The sequence below is a fragment of the Stylophora pistillata genome, chromosome 11 (genome assembly GCF_964205215.1).
Source record: "Stylophora pistillata chromosome 11, jaStyPist1.2, whole genome shotgun sequence".
Taxonomy (NCBI): domain Eukaryota; kingdom Metazoa; phylum Cnidaria; class Anthozoa; order Scleractinia; family Pocilloporidae; genus Stylophora; species Stylophora pistillata.
Genome location: NC_142529.1, coordinates 5,587,865 through 5,604,934, shown reverse-complemented (window position 1 = coordinate 5,604,934; position 17,070 = coordinate 5,587,865). Strand labels below are relative to the sequence as shown.

The 17,070-nt window shown below is 36.6% G+C and overlaps 2 protein-coding genes across 2 annotated transcripts in view; both read right to left on the bottom strand.

The window, feature by feature from the left end:
- Positions 1–10,611, bottom strand: part of LOC111345456 (receptor-type tyrosine-protein phosphatase F) — a 61,169-nt gene extending 50,558 nt beyond the window's left edge. Inside the window, exons 1-7 of the mRNA XM_088737354.1 lie at positions 10,360–10,611; positions 8,686–8,999; positions 7,697–7,841; positions 6,191–6,516; positions 2,907–3,054; positions 1,713–2,015; positions 1,171–1,473 (exon numbers count right to left, since the gene is read on the bottom strand). Coding sequence (XP_088593480.1) covers positions 1,171–1,473; positions 1,713–2,015; positions 2,907–3,054; positions 6,191–6,516; positions 7,697–7,841; positions 8,686–8,999; positions 10,360–10,429 — 1,609 coding nt within the window. The 5' untranslated portion in view covers positions 10,430–10,611. The remainder of the gene's footprint in view (positions 1–1,170; positions 1,474–1,712; positions 2,016–2,906; positions 3,055–6,190; positions 6,517–7,696; positions 7,842–8,685; positions 9,000–10,359) is intronic.
- A 1,423-nt stretch (positions 10,612–12,034) lies between these two features.
- Positions 12,035–14,836, bottom strand: LOC111345457 (uncharacterized). Its single transcript, XM_088737497.1, has 2 exons — positions 14,515–14,836; positions 12,035–13,868 (listed from the first exon to the last, which is right to left on the bottom strand). Exons 1-2 carry the CDS (start codon positions 14,576–14,578, stop codon positions 13,501–13,503), a joined length of 432 nt encoding a protein of 143 aa, XP_088593623.1. The 5' UTR covers positions 14,579–14,836; the 3' UTR covers positions 12,035–13,500.
- Between the last annotated feature and the right edge of the window lie 2,234 nt (positions 14,837–17,070).

Sequence of the window (17,070 nt, the reverse complement as noted above, 5' to 3'; positions counted from 1 at the left end):
CGCCAAAGCGTGAAAACAAAAGAAATCAGCCTGGCTAACCGGGCCAGCTCGGCTGATGTAATCAGGCCCTGAGTTACAGGTATGGATGGAACACAGCACTCCTTCCCTCTTTCTTTCCTTCTTACAATTCCTGTCACCTTCTTTCTAAATCCACTTGCCAGTATATAAAAATTATATAGAAAGCATTGGCAGACACATGCCCCAAGTCCAAAAAACTTTTATTCACAAAGTGATTTATTTCAGCAGCAATGTTTTTTATTCATTGATAGTTTCTACATGGTCAACAGCATATGATTTTAAGTTTGAAGTTCTCTCTGTTAAACCAATTCAATGCTGCTCGATGAAAGTAGCCTCCAGTATGATTGTGATTGACCTGAACCTAACATCAAAACACAAACAAGCCACATTTAAGCTATGATTGTTGGGAAAAGACGTCGAAGTTATTCCTCCTTGATTCAATTGTAAGGGATGGTCGTCATTGTTTTTCCAGCGATTGGTTTGCAATGCTTTGACACCCCTGACAACATAGGGCTAGACAAAGGCTAGCATATTTTGAGTTTGAAATTGATGGACAAGCTGGACAAATTTGTTGATGATTAATATACTCCAGACAATCTTTTAAACACAACAATCACAAAAGCGAACACTGTCTTTTCCTTTAGATTTTTTTTACACATTTACATTTGACCTCACAACCTCTAGCAGTCCAAGCTCCCACAGCCAGACTGCTGTGCCACACTGCACATAATTTATTCAATTAAGGTAGAAACTCTAATCATTTAACAACTTCAAGAGTGACATTATGCAGACAATGGACATCTCAGCCTTTGAACCAAGTTTATCTAAAACACAATAATCTTCCCATTTCATGTGCAGCATCAGGAAGAAGCCCATTCAGTGAGTTTTCAAACAAATATCAATTTGCCACAAGAAAAAAAAGAACACTTAATAATTAAAAGCAAAGTAGGTGTTCAATCAAACTTACAGACTCTGAAACAGAGAAGAGCCAGCTTGATTCACCTTCATGTAAAATTTAACAACCTTTAAATTTTAAGTTAATCTCCAAAGTTGTGTTACAATGATTTTTCAATTGATCAGGTCAATAGATTTTTAACTTTGAGAGGACCAAACTTAATGCATAACAGTTGCACATATTTTGAAGGTTCTTACCATCTTTCATGGTTCTCACCATTACAGGAGAACTCTTTGGTCCATCACCAACTGAAGTGTAGGCCAACACTTGGAATTCATATTCTGTGTGCTTGTCTAGGCCAGTGACCATTTTGTGATGAGTAGCTCCATCAATTATCGGCAACATGGTTGCTGAACCTAGTACAGTTTTATTTTTGTAGAACAATTTAAATCCTATGATTAATCCATTTCTGGAGTCTACTGGTGGTAACTGCCAGTAGGTTGTAACAATTGAAGATGTACTTGCAGTCACAGTGAAATTGCTAGGAGCTTGTGATGGAACTGCAATTGGAAAAATTAGTTTTACCATTTCATTTGAGACCTGCATTCAACAGTTAACAGCCCAGCATTTCCTCACTTACCTCAAGACTAACACCACATGCATTAACTAGGATAGTAGAAATCATACTGCATGGAAATTTAAAATACATTTTTGGGGGAGAAATTTTTGCTTTAGGTGGCAATAAAGGCCTGAAATTTCTGCTATTTATTTTAAACTGTAACCTTGATCTGTCACATACCATCTTCCATTGTTCTTTCTACCTCAACAGAACTATTTGGCCCATCACCATCAGATGAATAAGCCAGGACTTGAAATTCATATTCTGTGTACTCATCAAGACCAGTGACATTTTTACTCAATGTTAATTCCCCTCTAATAGTCAAGTTTCTTGCTGGCTTATCAGAACCTTTCTTCTTGTAGAAGAGTTTAAACCCTATGATGGTTCCATGTCTGGCAAAGACTGGAGGTAACTGCCAGGAAGCTGTGATGCTGGTAGAAGAGCTTGCAGTCAAGTTGAAGGCGGTAGGAGGACGTGACGGAACTGAAATAAACAACATCTGATGTGAAATTTAACAATGATACCTTAATTTTCCAAACCTATTAAACCTTTTGCTGACAACCCTTCATTTGAGAGTACAAGAAGTTCATTTTTAATAAAATGCGTCTACTTTTGTTCAATAGTTTGATCCTCCACATATAAAACTTAAACTGTATCTTTGTTTTCCAAAAACCAGATGAGCTATGGGAACCACAACAAATTCTGAGCACCACTCTCCTTCTGTGTCCCTCCCTGTATTACACAACTAAAAATCTCAGATGTCTTTAAGATTAATTCTCTATGTATTGTAAAATTTGTTTTCTTATCACCATCATTCATCACTCTAATTTACCTTTCCCATATTTATTTCAGAGAAATAGTTGCATTCATGATTATGACACTAGAGCCTCAGCTCTCCTTCTGCCTAACATCTGTAGAATGAAGATTAGACAGTTTGCTACACTCTACCAAAAGCCAAAAATATGCAATATTTAACCACCTTCAGTTACCTCTTCTCTCAAAACATCTCCTTTCCAAAAGAGGTTTCATGATTTTCTCAATTATTAATCAACAGACAAAAAAAAAAAGGATAAAGAAAATCAACATAAAAACTCAAAAAGCCAGCAATCCAATCTTACAGACAACCACTCAAACATTTTGACACTCCTTAGTCTTGTTGGTGTTGAATGTTCAATTCTATGATGCTCATGCTGCTCTAAAATACATAGGGCCTCCTTTAAATCATTCTCATTCAACAAAAGTACAATAAGTATGGGATCGAATATTTAAATTTGCCTCAATTCTGTAAAATTGCCCTATCTTGTCCTTCCCAAATAATTAGCTATCAGAACTTCATTTTGTATCAGAGGGACAGAAATGAGAACAAATCATTACCTTTACTCAAAAGAATTCCATAAGCTTCCACTCTCAGAACCTTGAAATTATGATAACTTGTAGGCAGAAAGTGGATAAACTTTGCACTTGCAAATTCTTTAAGACTGTTCTTCCTAGTGTCCGTTTTTCCTGAATTTCCGGTAAAGACCTATAATACGTGATAAAAAAGGGGTGATATTATCATATTAATTAATTGGCATAGTTAACGGTTTGCCATAATTTGTGAAATGTAATACAAATCTCTAACTTAATTACAAAATAAAAATCTTTAATTTGCAAAATGAAAATCTTTGATTTGCAAAATGAAAATCTGTAATTTGCAATATACCAATCCGTATTTTATCAAAAGAAAATCCTTTATTTTACCAACTGAAAATCTGTAATTTGTGAAAAGAACTCAAAATGAAAATCTGTAGGGCGCAGAGAGAAAACCGGTTAACTGTAAGTTAACTGTGTATTGTCTGCAAACATGATTGTTGTTAGAAGAAATAAAGAGCCTGATACAATTATGCAAGTCCTTCATAGTAAAGAGTAAAGAGAACCAAGGATTGTGCCCTGAGGAATTCAGCATGTTAGCTACCTGCTTAGCTCACATTGTAGAGCGTTGGACAGCTGTGCGGGAGGTCAAGGGTTCAAGCCCCAGACCAGACCTGGGATAATGTGCTGCCTTTGCTATGACAAATATTTAGATATTCTAGTCTCCTCAAATAAGGACGAAAAGCCATAGGCCTTATCTCCTGCATCTTCTCTGTACTGATTAGTAGAAAAATATGAAAGTTTGGGATCAACACTTGATCATGAATTGGTGGTGCGCTCGTGTGCTACCAATCAAATCTTAAAATAACTGAGGTGAATGTGCTGCCTTTGCTATGACATCTGCAAATGGTTAGACATTCTAGTCTCCTCAGATAAGGACAAAAAACCATACTGGTTGTCAGAAGATGTTAAAGAACCCCACACACTTATCACATAAAGTGTGCAATGAAGCTCCCGGTGTTGTGGTCTGGCCTTGTCATAGCTTACACAGGCCCTCGTTTAAACCAGCTCTGACCTGAACTGGGCCAGTCTTACTAAATATCACAAATACATTTGCACTATCTGACGTTTTGTTCTGTAGTATCGCTGATTATTTTTATGAGTTGTGCCAGATTTTGATGAGCCTGTAGGGCAAGTCAATATACAAATAACAAATAAAAATATACTCAGCAATACAACACAACAAAACGTCCAATAAGTTATTTATCATCCAACAAACCAAAAAGACAGCCTCTTAAAACTCGTATATAAAACTGCATCATTAAACATAAGAAAATAGTAACACTACAATGTAGAATATAAATTATAAAGCCAGCTTATAATTAGTAATTATTTGAAATAGAAGGGGCGATTCAACATGGTAATCCTCAGCCTCTAGGAACAAAAATAACATGTCCTAAAAGAGTTTTTTGAAAGCTCTCTTCGGGAGTTGTCAAAGAGCATCGCAAATGGAGTTCCAAAGTTTAGCTCCGAAGCTAGCAAAAGAGCCCTGGCTTTGATTCAGTCTCGATGGATTAATATAAAAATTGCCGAAAGAAGAGAACCTTGTATCGTGATTATGCTTTTCAGTAGCTTTAATGAAAAGATTACTAATGTTAGTAGGTACAGTTAGACATGAGACATCAAACATAATTGAGGAAACTGATTCAACGTATAACATATTTATGGGGAGGATTTTTGAGGAGATAAATAAAGGCACCGCATGTGCTCTGGGTTCAGAAAAATATATCAGCCAAAGAACATGTTTTTGTAGGACGAGGATTTTATGTAAATGGGATTTAGAAGCTTGGCCCCAAACAGCCATGCCATAGGATAGATAAGGAAGGATCAAAGAGCAATAAATAGTTAATAGAGTGGTTAAAGGTACGAGATGCCGAAGGCGGGCAATAATTCCAATTATTCTGCTTATTTTTAGTGCCACATTGTCAATGGGAAATTTCCAACTCAAATGACTATCCAATAATTAAGACACCTGAAAATTTTATATGATCCTTACATTCAAGAGAGGTGAAAGAATGAGTGTATGACAGAAGTATGCGAAATGGAACAGAATTGGCATGTTGCTGTTTCTAATTTCTACAATAAATGATGAGATTTCATTGCAATAAACTCGATCAAAATTTGCCAGCCATTCCACCTCTTTGTTGTCGGAAAATTGATTTAAATTGTCCTCCATTTATTTTTGGAACTTCAATCCAATTAGTTGATTGCATGATGGGAGAAAGCCTACCTAACCAGTTGTCTGAAGTACAAATACTGCATGATATTTGTACTCGTCTTGGGTGTTATTTGTATTCTACAGAGTGTAGTTGAATAATATACAATACAACACTGATAATAATGGCTGTCAAAGAGATCACAACCCCTTAGTTATCAATCTTTAAATTTTAGGATAACTTTAAGAAATAAGTGTGATTGAACCTTTTCTATTGATCAGTCATTGCTACATCTTTGCACACTCATGCTTATATGAAGACATATATTCAACTAATAGATTTTATGTCTTTATTGGTGTGTATTTAGTATCCTTACATGTCGATGATGAAAACTATCAGTTTTGAAAGTAATGTTGATATGGCTTGCAAGCAACATACACTGTAAGAATATTGTTGGTATGGCATTTTTAGCCATCACATGCAAATATGTAATTCTTGTAATTGTATGTTTTAGTTTAGTACTAACTTGTGCTCTTATTAATACTTCTATAAGAGAGCATGTCATACAAACCTTATCAATTTTAGTTTCATTATTTAATTTGTTCCATGTGCTCTATGTATGTGTTAGCGATCGTGTTCCATTAAAATTATCATTCATGTTCAATTTCTCGCCAACTGATTTCCTTCTCTCGAAACAAATCAACAATAATCATTGTCAAAGAGACCACAACCCCATAGTTATCAATCTTTAATTTCTAGAATAACTTTAAGAAAGAAGTGTGATTGAACATTTTATATTGGTCAGTCATTGCTACATCTTTGCACACTCATGTTCATATGAAGACAAACATTCAACTAATAGATTTCATGTCTTTGTTGGTGTGTATTGAGTCTCCTTACATGTTGATGATGAAAAATATCAGTCCTGAAAGTAATGCTGATATGGCTTGCAAGCAACATACACTGTAAGTATATTGTTGGTATGACATTTTTAGCTATCACGTACAAATATGTAATTCTTGTAATTAGTTTTAGTTTAGTACTAACTTGTGCTGTTATGAATAATTGTATAAGAGTGCATGTCATACAAACCTTCTCAATTTTAGTTTCATTATAAGGGGAAAAAGTGGTACCACTGAGAGAAAATCTTAGTTTGTACTCTGTGGTCCATTCTTGAGCATTTGGGGATTGAGATGGTGGGTTTCCTTGGGTAGCTACAGCACAGATAACATACTCATTTAGTAGGTCAATTTGTAGGTAGTCTTGAGGATCAGCAGTGGTCTTAGGTGCCCATGCCCCTGTTCCATTAAGACGACCATATTTAGCTGCATATATAGATTTATATATTGAACTGGCAAAGAAGCTGTCATCTGGAATCCTACCACCATCGGCCAAACCAATCGCCCGTGAATCACAAGCTGCAAGGTAACAATTCTAAGTTAACTGTCATATATGTAGCTTTACATAATTATTACAGGACGGTATGTTTTTTTTTTAAACTTAATTAATTGAATAACTTCTAAATATTCTGTAGGATATATTATTACAGATCTGAAATACAAAAGAGTAGTGATAGAAAAATTACGAGAAAATGAAGCCAAAACTGTTTGCAAAACAACCACATGAATGCTGCAATCATAAAATGGTGAGCTTTGCTGCTCAAATAGGCTGTTCTTCTGTAATAAAGAGAAATAAAGAGATGCCCAGAATGTATCCCTAACTTTTCTCACTTTCATTGCAATAAATGGGTAAAATTTATGATTAGCAAGGAATGTCTGTGGTTAATTGAAGTTTTTCTTGCAATCCTCAGCTCATAGCCCTACAGTCCTCCACAATAAAGCTATCCATCACTACACATGAAGCAGAAACTAGTGCATCCACAGGCAGTCCAAGCATACTACTGTGTGTGATTTTGGTGTCTAAAGGTCATTAACAGGAATACCTAACAGATTAGGATCAAATTTGAACAGTAAGCCTAGGCCGTTAAAAAAGGGAAATATTATAAAACAAAATTAAGGAAAATTAAAAAGGATAATAAAAGCAAGGAATATGTAACATGCTGAGTCTCCTTACCTTTTTTCCGTAGCCACTTTGTCATTTATGGTCCAGCCTACTAACAGTAGAGCTGGTAACACCACATGCATTACAAAGAAAGTCACCAAAATAGTGTTAAAAAGGACTGTAAATGACAAAGCGGCTACAGAAAAAAGATAAGGAGACTCAACGTGTTATATTCCTTGCTTTTATTACACCTGTAATTTTTCTTAATTTTTTTTTATATTTCCTGTTCTTAATGGCCCACACTTACGGGTTAAAACTTTATCTTAATCTGTTAGGTATTTCCATTAATGACCTTAAGACCTCAAATCACACACAGTATGCTTGGGCTGCCTGTGGTGCATCCTGTAATCTGGAATTTTCTAATTGATGACAGTATTATATAGAGAATGGAATTTTCAGCTCATCAAAGGAGGCTTGCTTTTTTTGCCTGAGTGTTCAATCCATAATAAAATAATAAAATAACCACTAGATAACTCTGAAATGTTTTAGGATCATATTGAGAAAGTGTGAAACGTTGTGCAAAGTTTTTAAACTTACTTGGCTTCTGTTTCACCCCAAACACCTCTGTTCTCATGCACGCTACACCCTGTTGTGTTTGTGATACAAATCGCACATATCTTGTTAACACTCCATATAGAACATGTTTGACAGCTGAGTTTCTATCCATATTTCCCTCTAAAACCTTAAAAAAATTAAAAATACAATCACAACTCATCGTAGAGTTCCAGGAAGATTGCACAATGTTACTCTTGTACAAGTAACTCTAAGTAATCATTATCACTTTACGGCTTGTTTTTTCAAAATAATACTTTTATTGTTATAGCAATGGTTGGACTAGGTGGCTTAATTAATTTCCAAACATAATAGAAAAATACAGGTACGAGTTTGGCCCAACGTTTTTTGGAAGAGATCGAACCATATCTACAGTGGTTATAACAATACTATAAAGAAATAAATAAATCACATTTTTACCACTGGGTTATAACAAACACAGTGTAACACACTCACACTCAAATGTGAACTGTATCTAGACCTGAAAAGTAAGTAAGGGCCTGTAAATCTTTCTTCAGGCTCTTTTTACCTGCACTTTCTTCGACTGCAGTTTAGCTAGTGTGACAACCTTTTAATAACTTGTTGGATTCAGATCTAGAGCAGCAATCTCTCACTAATTAGAAATCATTTGTTCTGCAATAGTAAATGTTTGGAGGAGTAAAGTAGTTCAAAACTTTATTAGATTCCCTGTCCACTTCTCCCTGGTGGTCTTTCCAGCTTCGACTGCAAATTCAGACATGCAATATATCATTTGCTCAACGATAAATTATTTCCAAAAACTTCATGAAATTTGCTGAGCCTGAGTTAAGAATACTTGTTGAAGTTTAATTGGCCAAATAATCCTCCACTTGCCAACAAACAATTCTCCTTTGGTGGCCATTTAAAATTGGTGCATCAATATTATCAAACTCAGGTACAGTGATTAAGGCATGACGTAAATGTGATATAATTTTCAAGCAGTCCATGTAGCATACCTTAACCTGTCCAAGTTCTTTATAGTCAGTCCAATTTGTTCCATCTGTGGATAGTTGTAGCTTGTAAGTCTTCACCCACTGATCTGCCTGAGAATTCCCTTGTGTGGACACAGCACAGACAATGTGAAGTGTCTGTAGGTCAATCTGTAGATATGGGTTCCGTTCACTTGTTTTTGCACACCATGATGATCCTGATGCGTAGTTCAGTCGACCATGCTTAGCTGGTGTGCTGGCACTTTGTATGGAAGAAGCAGTTATATTACTGTTTGGAATTGCTCCCCTTCCCATTCCAAGATCTAAATCAACACAAGCTCCTGTAGAAACAAAATTACATTTGCATAAGGGATATTGCAAAAGGGATAATGGGTTAGCTGTGAGAGGCAATTATATGTATGCCTTACATGTCTCTATTAGTTACCTCTACTATAAATAATTGTCCATGACACTGATAGTTAAAGTTAGGGCTACTCTGCTTCCAAAATAATTTACAAATTTTAGTACAAATTGAGAAGAAATCTCAGTCCTCAGTTCTTATTGAGCTTTACACCCTAACATCAGCATGCAAGTTCTATGCACTGTCCTCTTATGATCTCCAAAGATACTTGCATAATTTCCCTAAAAATCCAGGGCTTCTTGAGTCTCCAATCATTTCCTTTATTCTCATGACCTTAGTGTTTGACTCAGTCAGAGGTAGTAGAGGGGACGTGTTACTCCCCTCTACTAACTCTGATTCAGTGGTGATATACTGATGAAAGAAATTACATGCTTAATCATTCATAGCAGTAACATGGTATGACTAATCAAATCTGCAGCATTGAAATACTTTGAATATTATTTCTGAAGGTGACCATTTTTAGAGAAAAAGAGGAAATAAAACACTATTCTAGAGAAACTGTTGCGGTGCACTGGAGGGCAAGGGGAGAAATTTTTTGATAATTAAAGGTAGAATAACTGCCTCAGTAAATTTGAGGAAAGTGGGTTTGAAACTGGCTTTCTTAGAGCAAAGAAAAGTTCAGTTTTAGTGTAAATGTACAGTTTCTGAGGTGTTAGGTAGGGATGTCTGGGCTGATCCAACAGAATAGCTGAGTTAACTGATCTATGCTAGAAGAGGCACAATCTAAACTAATTAATCCATACCTTGTTATGAATACAGTTCTTTGAGAAAAGAAACATTGGAAAAAACAAATGACTATCATTGGAACAATGAAAGCTTTGTTTTAAGCTGGTTAAAACAGGTAGAATAATTTCTAAGAGTTTTGTTTAATGAAGTTGAAGCAGTACGTGTCACTACCTTGATCACTGCTGAGTTTCATTGCAACACAATACCGTAGTGTCAGAACCGTCGATCTGTCTGTTTGCTAAATAATTTAAAGTCAATTTCAATTCGGAAAGGTTCTCTATGCTTCCAAACTGAGCTAAATATAAATGGAGAGGGATTCTCAACTGTACTGTTCATTTTAAGGTGACATTTGAACAAAAAATGCAAATCCCAAGCGACTTTATTTTCTTTCGTATATTGATGTTGTCCGCAATGAGGATTAAGAAGCGACCGTGCGAAAAAGCCTTAGGCTACAGCACTCAAAACTGCAACAAATCTCCAACCAAGCACCCTGAACGTAAACATTACACTGAAAAAAGATATCTATAATAGAATTCAAATGAAATAGTGCTCACCTAAAGTCAGAGGAAGAAGTACAGCGAGAAAAGCTACCCGGAAACAAAGCTCGAGACTAAATTGCGCCATGAATCGATTGAGTGTGTCACGGTGTGCGATCACTATTGTTTTGATTGACCAGCTGTTTGTAACAAAACGCTCATTAGACAAAAGATATCTTTGATCTTCACTACTCAAGCTCGTCTTTGTATAGTTTGTAACAATATCGTCCGCGGTTCGTGCAAAACAATCACACTCTGCGTGGGCCTTGCTTTAAAGTCCCGTAACAAGATGACAGAAGGAATTTGTTCATACTTCCCAGAGTGCTTTGCACTGTAGCTCATATTTCAGTTGATTACTGTTTGGTTTCGTACGCAGCTTACAATTTAAAATGTAAATACTTTGTTTAAGATGGGCCCCTCGAAGTTCTCTAATGGCAGTCAGAATACATTCTCATTTCCATGTACTAGAGAAAAGGCAAAGGATTTCAAGCCGGCTAAATCATTATAACTGACTTAAAAATTACATCTGCAAGAAATAAAACTGCTTGACTAAACGGCGGAATCAGGATTCTTTAAACATTAATCCCGGACATTTTAGGGTTTCCGAATGCAATTGCTTTCTTCATACAAATCCTAAAAATTATACTGTTGCGACATACTGATAAAATATGGATGTATACTATATTGAAACAAGTTTGGGTTAACAGACAGCAGTGAGGGTGGAGGAAAAAAATTGTCTTTGTGCGAAAGCTGCCGAAAAATCTAATTATTGCTGGATTTCCTGAAAAGGCTTTCTTCGCGGTACGCATTTTAGAGAAACCTGACCAGCATAGAAATACAGCAAGGGCAGCAATCATCAAACAAACCTTTCCTTGTGTCAACCTTCATACTTGCTTAGACGCGTCCAAGGAGTTTCTATGCATTAATTATACTGAACAAAAGAGCCTATCTCGTGTTCATCCTTGTTCCCTTGTTCCCTTCCAAAATTGTCCTATGTTCCCATCTTCCCACACTGTTTCCTTATTTGTTCCCCGTTTAATAAATTTGCTTGCCACTTATCACCTCCCTCAATTCCCTCCCGCAAAAGAGAAAGACACCAAAAACAATATTTTCTCCTCTAATTTGTACAGTTTTGTTCCCCTGTTCCCTAAAAAATAGGCTTATGTTCCCTTGTTCCCTTCAATATTTTGCCAACGTTCCCTTGTTTCCCTGTTCCCCAAAACCCCTGGGAGACCCTCGCTATTTTGCAGGAATGTCATGTCTTGAAATGTTATCGGCCGAGGGATATTCACTCAACAAGTTTACAGTTCGTGTCCATAATTTCGACAAACCCGGCGTAAACACCTCAAGTTAGAGTCTCACGCGTGGTTTCCACAGCCGTGTTGCTCGCTTTTAGCGTGCAAGCGAATTCCCATAATTAAGAAAACTGGATACCTAATCAAATGTACTGAAAGTATTGAAATTAAGGATGAAGAACATCACTGGATGACAATACATTCGAACTATCGACGGTATTTTATTAGAAGCTGCTTTGCGGGCACAACGCAGGGCAAGTAAATGCGTGGTGAATAATTTTAAAAGCAACTGAAGCTCTGCGACAAGCCTGGCGCTAAAACTGTATATTGAATACATGCAGTTTTGCCTTGAATTTCTGGTTTAAAAAGGAGATGGTCTACCGCGATCAGACACTTCCTTTCGTGAAAACATTTTATTCTAGTATTTTATTCTACAACTATTCTATTGCTTCTTTACATTTAGAACCTATTTAGATCTTATTGCCATGGAACAATTTTTCCCAGCATTTTCTACCATCTGTAAATACTCTACAATCTAAAAATATCTTAAGGAGTGAAAATATTCTACCATCTTCTATTCTCTTATCTACAAACACCCAACAATGATATTCTGTGCCCTCGCTTTTTTCAATTGCTTTAAAGAAAGCAAAGTAATATATTGCTTTTACAATTGAAAAGAATTTACTGCACATAAAAATATATTGAAAACATTCCTAATGTCCAATAAACGACTAAAAAAATAGAACCTTCAGTCTTTAAAAGGTAATTTATGAGTGAAAGAGATATCACTTTATTAAGCTTTGCTATTGTTTACATCTAATGGCTCTTATTTTTATTAGTGGTTTACTGGAACACACCTTAATTTGAATTCAAATGTTCATGCTATAACACTAACTCTAATGGTATATCAACATTTATTACACGACTCACGCAGTCAGAGGGCCAATAACTAAAATCAACCAATCAAAATGCTCTATTGCCGGTAAATATTCTCTCAGTAGTGGAACGGGCACTGTCCCGAATGGTCCCGAATGATACCGCACTTGTGTCCCTTTGAACTTCAGTCGTATATAATAAATCTCTTATTAACCAAGCTTGCTCGGGATCGCACTGGAAGAATCTCGGCCCTCGGTCTTTTTTGTACGGACCTCGCTGCGCTCGGTCCGTACTGTCAAGACCTCGGGCCGATACTCTCCCGGTACGGCCCTCGCGCTTGATTAATAAGATATATTAATTCACATTTAACAAGACGGATTCGTTAAGCCAAATTGACGAGGTTATGTGTGATCTTCTTTTAAGAGGTTTCATTTAGTTTGGGAACCTCGCGCAAAGTTATTAATCTAATTTATCCCTAGCCTCATCCGAGGGTTATAACTAAAGGTTACGATCGAGCTGTACATTTTACAGACATTAAAAGTAAAAGATATAATCACACAGATACAAGTAAAATATAAGAAAGGTTTAAGAAATTAATTTTGAATGAATGAGGAAGACAGTTCAAATCAATTAATTTCATTGCAAATTTACTTCTCGCTTCTTTTAGCGAACTAGAACAAGAAGTGTGTCACGAACCGAAGTAACACTTGGATGTTCCCGTGCGTCTGTTTCGTCTTTGATCACAGATGACGTCAAAATGCAGTGAGGATAAAACAGTGGCACACGAAGTCCAGCCGAGTGTAGCACTGACATCTTACCAAATTTTGACGTCAACATACAATAGGGAAGCAGGATGGTGTTAATGGTGACGTCAACTAGGCGTCTGTTCTCCATGAGATTATACATAGAGAATGAGTATATAATTAAGCTTATCAATTTAAACAGGATGGACAATCTGAGCTCAAAGTTTACAAAATCAGTTTTGCAATTATTGTATTTCCTCATAAACTTCTTCATTTTGTTTCTCGCCACTTTCCCTCTGAAGCCCCATATTGTAATATCCGGGACTCTCGGGTTTTTCCTGTAACGACTGATACTCAGAAGGAACATGAGACTCCTGGTTCGAAGGCCTGGGTTTGAGTTCCATATATGTGTTTGGGTCTGAAGCTTGTTCGTTACTTGACAGTTGATAAGGTGAAGATTTGACGCCATCAAAGTCAATTTCTTCATTACTCTGTATTCTTTTATTAGGAACAGCTCGTCTTCGCTGCCATATCAGCCCACAAATTATAATGAGCAACACGAACACAATAAAAGACAATGCGATGATACCGGCAAGTAAGATGCTTTGTGTGTCTGGTAAAAGAAAACAGACAACTTTCGAACCAGCTATCAAATATTGCTTAGTTACTTTGTTTCAGTGCATTGGTGTTTCTCTTTTTTCAGTTGAATTACATTAAGGAATATGACGTTTCTTTTAACCTCGAAGCACGAATACAATTTCAAACTTTCTGCTGTCTCGTCTCGTGGTAGAACTTCATTGAGTGCTAGAAAGTTCGAACTCCTCTAACTCGAAATTTCGTTGTCAAGTCACATATATGACCTCCAGAAATCTCGAACCGGGAGGGAAACCAATAAGAGAAACAAAGACATTATTTAGCCTTGAGTCCTCTCAACAATGGCACTTGTAGCTCCGTTTTGATCTAGTTACAACCTAACAGCTATTCTCATGTCAGGCATGATCGACCTGCACACTGACAAATTTTCTAACTAGAGAAAGAAAATTCAACTTAACACTGAAAAACGTCGGTGTATGAGACCAGTACATAAGGTTGCTTTTGCTACTGACAAGATTAAACCTGTGTAAACAGCTGTAAAAAGAAGCCTAAAAACTTCATACCGAACTTAAAAGTTCTGGGCTTTCCAAAATATTTTAGAAGAAACCTTTAAGCGGTTTCGAATTTTAAAGAAGAATATTTACCGTCATCGAGAACTTGATTACCTGTAGGAGCAACCAGAGTGATTTTGTACATTGTTGACCCAAAGGTGTTTGTAGCGTGGCACATATAATCCCCATAATCTTGTGTATCCCGTGGTGTGAAAATGAGACTGTTATTCAATAACTTCACGTTATCAGCAGTTGGAACCTGACCATCCTTAGTCCAAGAGGAGTTAAACGGAATCTAACTTGTTGCTTGACATGAGAGAAAACACGGAGTTTGCTTTTCACATATCACTGAAGAAAGAGAAAGCTCTTCGATAATTCTGGGTGGCACTGTGTGCAAAAAACGAAAAACGTAATGAGACCAAAAGAAATTTTTACAAAATCGTATGCTCATACCAACGGAGAAGGGCATACTACCATGTAATTTTAGTTTGCGCGTTTAGTGGTGGTTTGCTTTGTTGTTACTGATGTTTTTAATCTCAACCTTCAAATTCAACAAGTAGTCCACGACCTGTCAAAAGTGGCTAGAGTATGGTTGAGGCTTGTTTCCATGGTGATCAGCGTGGCGCTTCGTAAAAATATAATTGGTTATTAACTTTGGTTGAGATTGGCAAATTCTCTAACGTATTGTTAAAAATTATACACCTACTCTTCCACATATTCCTCACAGAAGAAATGATCATCCAATTGCTACGCAACGTTCAGTGTAATTGTAAATGAGTTTCAACGTACCCGCGACAATAACTATCGTAGCTGTACGGCTCTCTCCAAACATATTCACTGCTTTACATTCATAAACGCCACTGTCACCAGGAACAACATCTTGTATGAAAAGTATTTTGGCGTTGTTCTCCAACTGAGCGCGAGCTATACTGGTAAGTCCATCTTTGGTCCAGGTAACAGAGGCCTTAGGATCTCCACTAACCTCACAAGTCAACACTACCAGTTCACCAATTGCTGTAATGGTTCTTTTAGGCAGATCTTTTATAATAGGTTTCCCTGATTATTGATAAACATGGATTAGACATTCCTTAACAAAGCTAAGGACACAAAGCTGCATGAAGGCTTTGCAGCCTCTCCCTTTTAACTTAACAATAGCATGAAAGCCCCTCGGTTGATAGCCAACCTCAGGTTGATTACAAAAACAGATGACCGAAAAAAATACTATGTGAATTCCAAATGCTCTGTCATTCCAACAGCCTTTCCTTTTCTGGTCTTAATTCAGTTGTTCGTACAGACCAACTTATCTACTTACATTTTTTACTTTGCTCAACGGCAAGACACCGAATTTCGCTTTAAGAAACACTTTCGCTTTATGTTATCAAGGAAAAGAGTATAATGCTCTCAAACAAATATGGATTACTTTCAGTTCAACTTTCGCAATTTTTCGAACTGTTCCTCATGGTAAATAACACTTAAAAGAGAAATGTGATTGTTTGTCGCACGATTTGGTCACTTGGGAGGTGGATTGCAACATTTCGACTGCATCCTGCTTGTCTTCTTCAGCCGGGTCGTTAATTAAGGTCTACTTACTAATTTACTAGCAAAGAATGGTAGCAGTGGTGACAGCAAGAGCTGCAGTAGTAGTAGTGGTAGTAGTTGTAAAAGTAGCTCTTACTCTGGAGGAGAACATGTTAGGTTACATTGTGTCAATGACTCACTCAAAGAGCTCGTTAAACCCTTGCCTAGGCTCGAAACCAAAAACCTTTTTCCGTGTTTTCCAAATTTTCTCATAAGTTGTTACCATCTTTCAGCTCCACTCCCACCCTACTAATTACCTCATAAAGCTCCCTACAAGCTCACTTACCCAATGTCTGCACCATTACAGGTCTGCTGTAGGGTCCAGGTCCCACAGCAGTGTAGCCTCTAACAGACACTTCGTACTTAGCACATAAAGAGAGTCCAGTCACGAGAACATAGGTAATGGTCGTGTTAATGGTTGAATGAAAGGCAAACTGGATCTTCGTACAATTTTCCACTACAGTGAGCCTTACTTCATATCTTATGACTTTACCATAGGCTACTTCTCTTGGCAGTTCAAGCCAAGTTATATTGATGTTTGTGGAGTTCAGTACAGAAGAAGATATCTCTTCTGGTCCACGACTAGGCTCTATTTGGCAAACACGAGAAACAGTTTTCATGATGTATTAATAACTCTTGGATGAAAAAAACTCAACTAACGTGAAACAGAATGACGTGGCAGTAGTCTCAAAATGTTAGAAATAACCTCAACCTGTAACAGATATTGAAAGGTTATTGTTCAATAAAGATAAAATAAACATACACGAAATAAAAAAAAAAAAAGAAAAACGGGTTAGTATGCCTTAATGTACCTGTTATTAAAGTAGAATTGATCGGTAGTTCATGCTATGCAACATTTAAACCTGTACCTTGTTGGAAGAAAGTTTTAACGGATTAAACTCACTTAAAGAGTTTTCTAGTAATGCAAGATACTTATTTTCATTGTGAGCATATCAAATCATACAAACAGAAAATAAATTAAAAATCCCTATATTTTCAAAGATGAAGGATCACCAAGATGAGGTCACTAGATGTTGCAATACATGTAAATGTGTCTGAGTGCACTGCAATTCACATAACGGTAAATTTAAG

What these genes read in the sequence shown, in the direction of transcription:
- LOC111345457 (XM_088737497.1), bottom strand. Translation starts at nt 14,578, where the DNA reads ATGTGCCACGCTACAAACACCTTTGGGTCAACAATGTACAAAATCACT. An exon ending in CACTCTGGTTGCTCCTACAG is followed by an intron (nt 13,869 to 14,514) that starts GTAATCAAGTTC and finishes TTCTTTTACCAG; the next exon opens with ACACACAAAGCATCTTACTT.